This window comes from Lutra lutra, chromosome 4 (genome assembly GCF_902655055.1).
Source record: "Lutra lutra chromosome 4, mLutLut1.2, whole genome shotgun sequence".
Taxonomy (NCBI): Eukaryota; Metazoa; Chordata; class Mammalia; order Carnivora; family Mustelidae; genus Lutra; species Lutra lutra.
Genome location: NC_062281.1, coordinates 162,643,233 through 162,655,493, shown reverse-complemented (window position 1 = coordinate 162,655,493; position 12,261 = coordinate 162,643,233). Strand labels below are relative to the sequence as shown.

The following is a 12,261-nucleotide window of genomic DNA, read 5'->3' as shown; positions in this document are numbered from 1 at the left end:
TATTCCCCAGCCTGGGTGGTGCCTTACTCAGGGCCTGGAGGAATGAGGTATGGCTGGTGACTCTCTTGGGAGCATCTGCCAAACCAGGCAACCTGACCCAGAGCAGAGGGGAACGACTGCTCCCAACTGAATCCACCTCATCTAACTTGCCGGAGCAGTCAAGGAAGGCTTCCTCTCAGGCCACCACTTGCCTCCCTGCCCTCTGCCCAGTGTGGTGTCGGCTTGCTCTTCTCTGGGTTCAGATGTCAGCTCTGTAGTGTTCGGGTCGTGTGAGCCGGGCAACCTTTAAGCTTCTCTGGGCCTCCTTTTCCACATCTGAGTCGTCTCTGCCTACTCTGGGAGGGCAGGGGTTTCCTGCCTGAATTCCAGTGCCTGGCATGTAGTTGATGCTCAGATACCTCGCCGTGCAGCCTAGGGAGGTGGCGGCAGCGGCGGGACGGGAGGCGCGGGGCCCCGGGGCGGCCCGGCCATGGCCCGGGACCCGCTGGGTGGCGGCGGCAGCGGTGGCGCTTTGTCTCCTGGGTGGCGGGGCTAGCGCCACAGATAAACAAGATCTTTTCAAAAAAATAAATAAAACTTCCCATTCCACTTTAAGTTTTGCCCACTCCCACACACAGAAACTGCTTTTGCCAATATCACCAAAGATTTTCGAGTTACTAAATCCGAAAGTCACTTTTTAGTCCTCGTTTTTTTTTTTTTTAAAGATTTTCATTTATTTATTTGACAGAGAGAGATCACAAGCAGGCAGAGAGGCAGGCAGAGAGAGAGGAAGGGAAGCAGGCTCTCTGCTGAACAGAGAGCCCGATGCGGGGCTCGATCCCAGGACCCCGGGATCATGACCTGAGCCAAAGGCAGAGGCTTAAACCACTGAGCCACCCAGGTGCCCCTTAGTCCTCGTTTTAACTAGCCTTCAGAGTAGCATCAGACCATGCCGTTCTGTGCTGACTTCCCTCCTGTCACTCAATTGCTCCTCCTCCCCTCTGCCAGTTTTTCTCTACCTGGCCTTCAAAGTTCACATTCCTCAAGCCTTGGACCTAGAACATCTTACTGTATTTATGGTCGGGGATGGCACACCACTGTATGCTGATTGGGCCCATGCGCCAAGAATGGTTATATTTTTAAATGTTTGGAAAAAATCAAAAGCATAATACCACATGAAAGGTGAATACCTGTACCCCAAGTTTTTTTTTTTTTTAAGATTTTATTTATTTACTTGACAGAGATCACAAGTAGGCAGAGAGGCAGGCAGAGAGAGAGGAGGAAGCAGGCTCCCCGCTGAGCAGAGAGCCCGATGCGATGCGGGGCTCGATCCCACGACCCTGGGATCATGACCTAGGCGGAAGGCAGAGGCCTTAACCCACTGAGCCACCCAGGTGCCCCCTGTACCCCACGTTTTAAGGGAACGCTGCCACACACAATCATTAACTATATTGTCCAGGGCTGCTCTCACACTACAACAGCAAAGTTGAGCAGTTGTGACAGACTCTATATCCCACAAAACCTAAAACAGTTACTTAGTACATTTTGCAAGAAAATTTGCTTTATGCTCTCTCCCTAGGTTCCTTCATTCTGGTGACGTTAATTACCATTTGTACAGAGACAAGTCCCAAAGTAACATCTTCTGTCCAAGATCTTCTATAAGGGTGACCAGACATGACCAGTCGCCTGTCATTCCAAACGATCTAGTGAGGAATGAGGAATCCTTGACACGCCTCCCTTTTCCTAAGCCCCCACGTCCAATCTATCATCAAACTCTTCAAAACAAAACCCAAGTCCACCGCTCCCTTCCATCCCTACTTCTTTCCACCCTTTCCCAAAGCAGCCGCGCCCAGCTCGAAAGCGAGTCTTTTCAAATCAAAACAAGCAGGCGACTGCCCCCTCGGGTGTACCCTAAAGCCCTCAAGCTCTAGCACAGCCATTCCCACCGCCGGTCGCCCTCCCTCGGGATTCAGAGCGTGAACCTCCCGGGACGCGGTCGCAGAAACTTAAGGAACGTCGCGCTCCGTCGCCAGGCTCCTCGCCGCGGCGCCCGGAAACACGTTAAAGGGGCGGGACAGCGTTTTACAAACCGGACCGTGAGGCTTTGCGTTTTCTCTTTCGCAGCCAGCGCCGGGAGTGATGGGTGAGTGTCGCTCTGTGTTGGGGCCTGGGAAGAGGGATGAGCTCTATCCAGTGCCATCCTGCCTCGCAGCCAAGTCGGGAGTTCGGGCGCCCCGACCCCTGGCCCTGAGCATCCCCGAGGAAGGTGGTGCTCGGATTCTAGCCGCCGAGGCTCGCTGCGGTGGCTGCAGTGGCTGCAGGGGCTTGGTGCTGCGGGCGCCGCCAACATGGCTGCCGCGGGAAAGAGCCCGGTCTGGGCCGCATGTGGATGATGACACCTTGGTAATGCTGCAAACTCCCGAGTGCGCGGTGGGGAAGCCAACCTTGGAGAGCTGAGCGTGCGGCCCGCCCGGCGCGGGGGTCTGGGCCTCGCGAGGTGCCGGCCCGAGCCCCCGTGGCTAAAGCTTCCGCTCCCTGCTCCCATATGTAGGAATCTCTCGGGACAACTGGCACAAGCGCCGCAAGACCGGGGGCAAGAGAAAGCCCTACCACAAGAAGCGGAAGTATGAGCTGGGACGCCCCGCTGCCAACACCAAGGTGCGTGCGGGGGCCCTCGCCTCTCCCCGCACCTGGTCTCCAGCGTGGTCTGGTCGTGCGTGTGGTGGAGTCGTCTTAGGGCTCTCTGATTTGTCCCGGGGACTGGGCGGCCTCCGTCTGGACGCGTTGGTTTTAGGACTAAAGAGGTGGTATGGAGTCAGATGTTGGGTATCAGGCCTTCAAGGAGGCCTGGAGGGAGTGGGCTTCTCGAAAGATATTCAGAAACCTGGTATTTTTTTTGTTGCATAGAGACTTAATTTTCCCTTTTGGAATCAGGTTTTTCTTCTTGGAGGTAACTGGAGTGATGAAAAAGTATCCTTAGGTGTGGTTGTGGCCGTCTTGGCCGCTTGCGTGCCACTTGCCAATGTTAGGACTTGTCATAGTTACACTGACTGTGTTGCCTCCGTCCAGCCCAGGTTCTGTCCCTTCTCCTGTCTTGCTCTCCTGGATAACCTAGTTCCCGCCTCTATGTTTTCCAGATCGGCCCCCGCCGCATACACACAGTCCGAGTCCGGGGAGGCAATAAGAAGTACCGTGCCTTGAGGCTAGACGTGGGGAACTTCTCCTGGGGCTCTGAGTGTGAGTGAGGCTCTCCAAGAGGGGGTGGGAACTCCACACCTAAATCTTTCTAAGCTTCAGTAAGTGCCTTTAACAGGAAGTCTGTGGCCTCCACCAAGATACCGAAGTTTCTCTTTGAAAGCTGTTAAGGTTATGGTAGATGGAGAATTCTCTCCATCCTGTTTTGTCTCATTCCTTTCCTATAGCTTCAGGGATTGGGGCTGAGTCTGATGAGTGGTTGCCAGTCATCTCTGGAAAGGTAGCTTTGTGGAAGTTGAGCTGACACCCCGTAGCTGGGTAACAGCCTAGAGTTCCCTTGCTTCTCCTTGGGCACCTGGGGGAGGGTGTGCTGGTAGGGGACAGCAGGGACAGTTGGCTTCTGGTTTACAGGACTTGATTCTGAAATTCTTCTGTGAGCAGGTTGTACGCGCAAAACGAGGATTATTGACGTTGTCTACAATGCATCCAACAACGAACTGGTCCGCACCAAGACCCTGGTGAAGAACTGTATTGTGCTCATTGACAGCACACCGTACCGACAGTGGTACGAGTCCCACTATGCACTGCCCCTGGGCCGCAAGAAGGGGGCCAAGCTGGTGCGTGTTTTAGGGGAGCCAATGTCCCTGTGGGGGGAGCGAGGCCAGCCTTATTCCAGCCTTCTTATGATGAAAACTGTGTCCAGTTCTGCTACTGAAGGGAAATAGATGAAAGCCTTAAGTGCTGAGGAAGGCAGCAGGGAGTGGGATGTATGGGGCCCAAGGCTGTGGGGACATTTCTTCCCTGAGCCAGGGCCAGGGGAGCCCCAGCTAACCCATGTATTTGCTTTATTCAGACGCCCGAGGAGGAAGAGATTTTAAACAAAAAACGATCAAAGAAAATTCAGAAGAAGTATGATGAAAGGAAAAAGAATGCCAAAATCAGCAGTCTTCTGGAGGAGCAATTCCAGCAGGGCAAGCTTCTTGGTAAGATGGCTCTTTGCATTGGGAGATTGGGTCACAAGATACAGTGTGCCCTCTGCATTTTATTCTTGCCTCTTGTTCTCTTAACTGCCAGCTGTGTGGTAAGGCTTCACTGGGAGAGTTGAATGATAACCGTGTATAAGCACAAATCAGGACATGGGGTCATCCCATGTGTGAGGCTGGAGTGGGAAGTAGTGAGCAGGAGCCCGTAGGCCTGAGGTTGGCCTCTGCCTCTAACTTCCAGAAGTATTTTGAGAAGTCTGTGTGTGGGCTGAGGGGGCTGTCTCAGTGATGAAAACTTTGTCCAGTTCTGCTACTGACTTTAAGTGACGATAAAGTGTATCTGAGGAGACACTGGGCTTCAAGCCTGCCCCCACCATAACTGAACCAACATGGACTTTTAAGGAGACACCTAGGTTTGGGTAGGGACCCACTGTCATTTTGCTGATGAACACATACTCTCTTGCAGCATGCATCGCTTCACGACCAGGCCAGTGTGGCCGAGCAGATGGCTACGTCCTAGAGGGCAAGGAGCTAGAGTTCTATCTGAGGAAAATCAAAGCCCGGAAAGGCAAATAAATCTTCCACCTTCGGTCATGTAATAAAGGTGTTTATTGTCCTGTTCAGAGTTACGTGTGAATATCCAGTTGCTCAGCACGCTCTCCCTGAAGGCCAGTCCTAGATGTGGGTCTATGCCTTTATAGCCGGGGGAACGTTTCTCACCCCAGAGGCTAGTGTTCAGTGGGAACAGGGATGTGGTGCTCAGGCGACCAGAGACCATATTCGGGAGGTATCCCAGCCCTGGGCTCCCAGTATTAGTAGGATGTTGATTGGACCATGATTGGAACCTGAAGCCATGCTGCCTCTCTGAACTTGGCTCTTTGAGGGAGCTTCTACTGTTTTCCTTTGTGAAACTTGGTTTTAAGGTTTTAGCTTGAAATTTTCAGCCTGGGTTCGTGGATGGCCTAGAAACCTTGAAATTGTGTTCCAAATTTTTTTGGTATTGTAGAGAGCAAGTTGTATACATTTCCATGTTTATCCTGTCAGCTTTTGAATGTCTTTCTGAAGTTAATTTTCTCTTGAACCTTAATTCCCCCCCCCCCACTTCACAACTCAGGTGTGCAAGATAACCAGTGATTTCTGCATTGCTAAATCTGTAAGGGTCAACTCTTTGTCTTCAGCTTGGCTACATTGTCTGCTGTTGGTATTAAATGTAGTTTGTGCTGCATTTTCTTAACTTTAACCCAAACCTACTTAAAACCTGCATTTGAATATCCTGATTGGACTCAAAGGTGAACATGGGAAAAACTGGTAACATTCCTCTGCCTTCCCTTTTCAAATAGTTTCTCAGCTATTTAATAATAGCAAATCGTTGCCTTTATGCAGCTGCTTAAATCAAAATCTTGGATCATTCTGACCACTATACTCCTAACATCCTATGTCACCAAATCTTATTGGTTTAACCTTTTAACACTCTGGCTCTGTCTTCTGGTCACTCTTTAGCAAGTAGCACTGAATACTTCTGTTGTCCCAACATAGTCCTAGAAATCGGAATCAATAGGTTTCTGACAGCTTCCCATCTCAGAAGCCTTCCCAAATGCTATGGAACCCACCGTGACCTGGTCCCTTTTTCTACCGTGCTAATCATCCTGGCCTTAGAGCACATGTTTGCTTCTTAGTCCATTTGTTGGGAACATTTTCCTTCACATAGCACGTGCCTTATTTTCCAGGTCTTAGCCTTAGTGAGTTCCTCCCTGATAATTTTAAATTATAGTTCCTTCCATGCTATTAATCTGTTGTCCCTACTTTTTCTCCTTATCCCTTAGTTGGGCATAAATTTTGCTCATTTTCTTTGTTGTCCAATTAGAATAGAATGCCAGAGGAACAAGTACGTTTGTTTTCTGCTGTCTCCAGTACCTGGAAGTGCATGGCAACATAAGAGGTATTCAAGTGTGCTAAATTAATTAAAAAAAAAACAAACTTAAGATTTTATCCAAAGTTAAAGTTGATGGGAAGTGCAAGTATAACTTAAGAGCCAAAGAAGTGAAAATCCAAATTGGTTCATTAGCTTGGCTGAATCACAGTTCTGTGGATAGATAGTAGGGAAAGACGAACTAGGAGATGACCCTCCCCCCACTTCTTAGTACAAAAACTTAAGAACACACCAAAAGCAACCCAATCTTCTAAAACCTTACCATGGGCTCTGGGAGGCTTGTGCCCCACCTTTCCATCCAGTGGTTATTGATGGCAGCACCATCATTTTAGTTAACTGTTTACAGTATTGGTCAGGAGTAGCAAAGTCAGATTAGACACTTTGCCTTTATTTCCCCATTTGAGCTCTACAAGATTATACCTCCCTTTCAATCCTACCTCTAATCTGTGACTAGAAGCAGTGTGTTTAAAGAGTCTTGGATTCATTCGGGGCACTTGGATGGCCCAGTTGGTTGGGTGCCTGCCTTCAGCTCAGGTCATGATCCTGGAGTCCTGGGATTGAGTCCCAGGTTGAGCTCCCTGCTCAGCAGGGAGTCTGCGTCTTCCTCTGACCGATCCTTCTCGTGTTCTCTATCACACTCTCAAATAAAAAGAGAGTCCTGGATTCATCCCCTATTCATTCCTGAAGCCTTCAGCTGACCGTTCTTTCCCTGAAGCAAGGCAAACTCCCATTAACCCTGTGAGAAAAACCTCTATGGAAATGGCTATCTTGGGGTGCTTTTGTCTCCACAAGCACTTGGAGACCTATGTGGGTGCCTGGGTGGCTCAGTGGGTTAAGCCTCTGCCTTCAGCTCAGGTCAGTCTCAGGGTCCTAGGATAGAGCCTCACATCAGGCTCTCTGCTGAGCAGGGAGCCTGCCCCCCCCCACCTGCCGCTCTGCCTGCTTGTGCTCTTTCTGTCAAATAAAAAAGCATTTGAAAAACAAAACTTGGAGACCTATGTTTAGGTACTCTGTAACCCATGGTTGCCCAGTAGGAAAGTAGCAAAGCCAGCCCCAGATGTCAGAGACTGCACTCAACCTTACTACACGTACTCTTGTTTCTTCTGAGTTCTGTCATCCTTTGACCCTAAGATTCGGTTCTGGCAGTCACCAGTTTCTTTAGCGGAGGCTGAACTTGCAGAGTGGAGCTCAGTTCAGTCAACTCCAATCTATGCTCCCATTAGGATGGTCTCCGCCGCCGCCCCCCCCCCCCCCCCGCCAGCACTGCAAGCCCACCACAGAAGAACCCACAGCTTTCACCCCTTAAATCACGCTTCCTCCTGTTGGGCTGGTGGGAACAGAAGGGAGTGGCGCTCTGAAGTCCAACCACCCATGGGCTGGGCTGGGTCTGGGTCCAGCTGCCTCCATGTCTGGGTTTGATCATATTCCCAAGCCCTTACCATGTTACCTTTATCCCATCTTCCAGCAGGCCAATTTAAACAACTGTAATTGCACAAGTAATAACTGATTATATTCTCATTGTAAATAAAAAGAATATTACAGGTAAAGCAAAAGTCCCCCAGCACACATACTCTGATGCCTCTTCAGAGTAAGATCAGGATAAGGTATATCCTCAACGTCTTTTCATATGGGACTCAAATTGTGATGCCTGGACCATCAGCAGCACCATCACCTGGGAACTTACTAGAAATGCAAATTCTTGAGTTACATCCCAGAGCTAATCAAATTCTGGGAGTGGCACAAGGAAATATACTGAGCAGGCCCTTCGGTGCCACTGATACTCCTCAGGTTTGAGAACGGGCCCCACAACCTATTGAGCAGAAAATTAACAGTGCATCTGGGTTCTTGTCCTCTAGGCCTTGCCCATATATCCTAGCCTCACCTTCCCCAAGCAAACCATCCTACATTCTCCCACCAAAATGGACACATTCCCAACCCTGGTGCTGGCCCGACCATCTTCCCCTTTCAGGGTCTGTCCCTAAATTCCCCAGCTCAGGACACATAGCAAGTGCTCTAATAGCGCTAGAGGTCAGCAGGGTGTTGGGAAGTGAGGGGAGGTGGGCAGAACGGCACTGGGCCAGAAAGCCTCTGATCAGGGCTCCCTGGTCTCGTCCTCTGATCCCACCGATGCCTCCTCAATGCGGTCTGTGGCTTCGGGTTCACCACTCTCCTCTGCTCGGAAGCGCAGCAGATGCGGGGTCCTGGGGGCTCCTCGCATGCGACCAAATGTCCTAAGGCTGATGGCAGGGGAGGGTGCTCCTGCACCCAGAAAGTGGCCGAGTAGTGGGGTCTGGGCGGGCAGTGGCCGAGCAGCTGCTGGGGATGCTTCCACCTTCATGTTCTGCTCGGGGTCATCGCTCATGCTGCGGGCAGGAGGATGGGCTGAGCGAGCCTGGCGTGGGGCCGCCCCGGGACTGGATCTCCCAAGAAGGCTGGGAGCAGGGTGGTGAGGACCTGGGGGCCCACCACCCGGGTCAAGTCCTACATCCACCACCAGTGTGGGCCACTTACCGAAGGTTAAAGGTGGAGCCCAGGAAAGAAGGCCTCAGAGCCTCGGCCGCGGTGGCCACCGTGTAGGGTGGCTGCGCGGAGTCTTCGTCCCAGTACAGGTCTTTCTCGGCGGGAGGCAGGTTCTGGTACATGTCGTCCACGGATAACAGAGACACCTGGGGCAGGCATCAAGTCGTAAGGATCCCCTGTCCTCTCCACACCCAGGCGGAGAGCTGGCAAGGAGGGGAGCACAGGCAGCTGCCCCCAGCCCTTGCGTACCTGCAAGTTGCGGTCTATGAGCTGGTTGGTCTCAAAGTCGTCATCATCCTCACCGAAGGGGTTGATAATCTGTTCGGCCACCTACAAGTCATAAGACAGTGTTTTCTGGGCTCAGAGCCCCATTCTCTGTCCCCAAAGGTGAGGTGGGGTTCCTGGGCTCACGTCGCTACAGAGCAAGCCAGTCGAGCGAGCCTCCGTGCCCACCTTGAGCCAGCCGGCATAGAAGAAGAACTGCAGCAGCGTGGTGAGAGGCACGTACATGTCCAGGTCCCCCAGGGTGGACGCTGCCTCTAAAGGCTCCCGAGGTTTGGCCGGCCCCGCCTCGGGCTCCAGGAACTGGCGGCCAACCAGGGAGAGGCCGAAGAAGGAGTATACTGCTATGGTCACCACCTGGAGAAGAAAGCCTGGCTGAGTCAGGGAGAAACGCCCTCCCCGAACCTAAGGCCCAGTAGGGAATCTGACGAGGAAATAAAACGTGTAGCATGGTGTGGCAGCCTCCGAAGGGATGGGAGCGTCTTAGCAGGGCCGGGCGATGCTTGGAAGATGAGCCCTTGGTTGCTCAGTGTCTCGCTGGGCTGAACTGCCCCAGAGCAGGTACGGTCTCTAATTGTCAGTGTCACACACAGCACTGGACATGCAGTAGGCACTGGGGCTGGGGAGGGGAGGCAGTTACTTGGGTGTAGACGAGAGGGATGCTGATCCAGTCATAGTGGAAGAGCATGCTGCACTTGGCCCGGTACTTGTTCAGCTCCTACGGGAAAGGCAGGAAGCCGACGTCAGCGGAGGAAAGGAGGGAAGAATGGGGAAAGAACAGGGAAGGCCAGCACAAACGGAGGCCTATTCTGCTGTCAGGGGTCTTATGTGGGGGAGCGGGGCCGTGATGGGAAGCAGTTTAGCAAAGTAGTTGCAAGCACAGACTGGGGAAGCAGCATGTCTGAGTCCCAGCTCCGCTAACTAGTGACTCGGGCAAGTTTCTTGCCACTCACTCTGTGACTCAGTTTTCTCACCCGTGAAAGAGGGATGGTTATGATGTCCCAAGGGCTGTTGTGAAGGCCGAATGAGTTAATGTATGTACAGTGCTTCCCACCGTGTGCCATGGGCAGTTGGCACCATCTGCCATTATTCCAGTTTGCAAAGCCAGGGAGGATAGACAGGCCTGGTCTGGAGCCGACTCACTTCCAGGAGCAGACAGAGAGCAATGTCATCACGGATTCGCCCATCCCTCCGGGCCTGGGCCGCCAGGTTGGTAAACCAGACGCAAGGGATCCAGTACTTGTTGAAATCGGATTTCAGGCTCTCAAACTTCTTCCTCTCTTCCTGGGACATGAAACCTGAGGCGATACAGTGAGGGGGGGCGGGGCACAGACACCTCCCCCGCCCCTAGGACTCGCCCCCTGGGGCTCAGACCCACCCCCACCCCTCCTAGGAGGCCCGTGTTCAGGTCCTGGCCCCCGGAGCCGCCCCCCCCAACCCCCCAAACCCTCCCAACCCGAAAGCCCCCGAGGACACCTGTTCGCACCAGCGTCCACCACGTGCTCCATGGTGGGGAAGCGTTTGAGAACGCGCGTGCTGACCGAGCGCAGCACCAGCACGGACGCCAGGTTGGCGTAGCGAATGAGGGTGCGGCGCAGCAGGCGGCCGCGCTGGTCTACGCCGTGCACGCTGGCCGAGATGACGCACATCAGCTGGTCCGGCAGCGGGATGCTCGTGTACTGGGCCCACCAGCGGTTCACCACCAGGGTCACGTAGAAACCTTGATTGGCCGCCATGCGAGTGCGGATGGGAAGGGAGGATGGAGGGCCGGGGAGTCAGCGTGCCCTGCCCCCAACCTCCCCAGCCAGAGCACCTGGCCCAGGCCAGGCTGAACCAAAGCAAGGAGAAGGACACATTGGGCTTCAGTGCCCTGCCTCGCTGTCAAGGGGAACACCTCTTCCTAAAGCCTCTACCTTGCTAAGCCAGGTTTGGAGGAGGGAGGAGGGCAAACCTCCTTCTGCGGAGAAGCGGTCAAGGAACGGTTAACTCTGAGCCCTGCTTCTCATGAAGGTGGGAAGGGGGTGTCCCCTCTAGTACCCAGAGTGGGATTTTGAAGCCAGCCCATGGCTTGTCCCAGGTGGAGTGAGGGTCCCGCAGGTGACAGGCAGGGTGTAGCCCTCTGGAAATCCTGGACCCAGAACACAACTCCCTTGCCTGCTGACCTCCAGGCTGTGCTGCTGGGGGTAATTCTGATCCTCTGAACTATCAACTGAACCTGAAGTTCAGGAAGATGGTCAGAAGGATACCCAGGAGAATTCGAGGGAAACTTACCCAGTACAAAGGATAAGGGAATGAGATCTGCAGAACGATTACAGTATCGGGCCACCTGAGCATACACGTGCCTCTGCTCCTGAGTCAGCAGCAGCCTGGAGAAGGTCAAGTGTAAGCCTGGGTTAGAGGGGCGTGGGCAGATGAGTACTCCCCCCCTGCCAGCCCTGAGACCTCCCCCTCACCGGTAGGTGATGCTGAGCAGAGCGTAGAGGGCGATGAAGAGGAGGAACTCTTTGTAAAGGAGCTTGTAGATGCTTCCCCTCCAGCGGAGAAGCAAGCTGGAGAAGCCTCCAAAGCGAGCCTCTGCCACTTTGAGGGTGTATGAGACCGTCATGGTGCTGGGGGCCTGGGTAGGAGGTCACAAGAGCTGCCCCTAGAGCTGTCCCTCTTTCCCTGCAAACGTCCGTAGCTTGCCTTCTTCTCAACAAGCTTAGTTCCCCAGGCACCCTCCCTTCAGCTCAGGTCACGCACACCCAGTCTTCATCCTATGTCAGTAGACAAGGGGAAGAAGCTTCAGAGCAGACAAAAGCACCCCCATCCCCTCCAGAGCTCAGGGGTACATGGGTCAAGCCAGGATGGAACGGGCCCAGGGGAGCTGAGATCTATAATTTCTCTTGCAAGAAGCTTCCCCGAGTTCCTCTTCCACTCGAAGGGCCGGAAGGAACCAGGTCACAAACTCCTGAGGACAGGAGATCCATCTCCAGCCCAGACCCAAAACTATCCTCAGGGGTCTTCCTGACAGCTGGTCTCCCAAGGCCCCGGGAAATGCCACTTCCCACTCCACACTGGCCTACCTGCTCTGGGCAGTGGCCTGTGTTGGGCACGGAGAACTGGGATGGCCACACACCACCCATATTTAAATATCTGCTGGGCCCATAAAGCTTAGCCGGACTGAGGTTATCATTGATGGATTGAGGCTGTCACCCAGCTTCCCCTGGCCCTGGGAACTAGATGTGTCTCCCTACCCACTGCAGGGCTGGGCTGGCCTTGGGGTGGCAAAAGGGCCATCTGCACTGGCCCTACGTCTCACACAGATGACACCATGTCCTTGAAACCAAGATGACAGGGATTACTGTCCCACGCTCCAGGTGAGAAGGCAGA

General features: G+C 53.3%; 2 protein-coding genes and 4 non-coding genes across 7 annotated transcripts; 5 read left to right on the top strand and 1 right to left on the bottom strand.

Annotated features, from left to right (window-relative positions):
• The first annotated feature begins 2,015 nt into the window (after window positions 1-2,015).
• Window positions 2,016-4,782, top strand: RPS8 (ribosomal protein S8). The gene is made up of 6 exons (XM_047727368.1): window positions 2,016-2,122; window positions 2,531-2,637; window positions 3,117-3,216; window positions 3,616-3,791; window positions 4,028-4,157; window positions 4,624-4,782. The coding sequence occupies exons 1-6, from the start codon at window positions 2,119-2,121 to the stop codon at window positions 4,731-4,733; spliced, it is 627 nt and encodes a 208-aa protein (XP_047583324.1). The 5' UTR covers window positions 2,016-2,118; the 3' UTR covers window positions 4,734-4,782.
• Window positions 2,364-2,443, top strand: LOC125099544 (small nucleolar RNA SNORD55/SNORD39). The gene has a single exon (XR_007127256.1). It is a non-coding gene; the product is annotated as a small nucleolar RNA SNORD55/SNORD39 (small nucleolar RNA).
• On the top strand, window positions 2,932-3,035 carry LOC125099553 (small nucleolar RNA SNORD46). Its single transcript, XR_007127264.1, has one exon. It is a non-coding gene; the product is annotated as a small nucleolar RNA SNORD46 (small nucleolar RNA).
• On the top strand, window positions 3,854-3,923 carry LOC125099552 (small nucleolar RNA SNORD38). The gene has a single exon (XR_007127263.1). It is a non-coding gene; the product is annotated as a small nucleolar RNA SNORD38 (small nucleolar RNA).
• On the top strand, window positions 4,438-4,506 carry LOC125099551 (small nucleolar RNA SNORD38). The gene has a single exon (XR_007127262.1). It is a non-coding gene; the product is annotated as a small nucleolar RNA SNORD38 (small nucleolar RNA).
• Window positions 4,783-7,584: 2,802 nt separating the features above from the next.
• Window positions 7,585-12,000, bottom strand: BEST4 (bestrophin 4). Of its 2 annotated transcripts, XM_047727367.1 has the most exons (10): window positions 11,955-12,000; window positions 11,343-11,645; window positions 11,161-11,255; window positions 10,376-10,609; window positions 10,033-10,187; window positions 9,530-9,607; window positions 9,061-9,246; window positions 8,857-8,937; window positions 8,599-8,753; window positions 7,585-8,450 (listed from the first exon to the last, which is right to left on the bottom strand). In XM_047727367.1, the coding sequence occupies exons 2-10, from the start codon at window positions 11,492-11,494 to the stop codon at window positions 8,180-8,182; spliced, it is 1,407 nt and encodes a 468-aa protein (XP_047583323.1). In that variant the 5' UTR covers window positions 11,495-11,645; window positions 11,955-12,000; the 3' UTR covers window positions 7,585-8,179. The 2 variants fall into 2 exon arrangements, with proteins under 2 accessions (XP_047583323.1, XP_047583322.1); XM_047727366.1 differs by lacking the exon at window positions 11,955-12,000 and having other exon boundaries at window positions 11,343-11,799.
• Window positions 12,001-12,261: the final 261 nt, after the last annotated feature.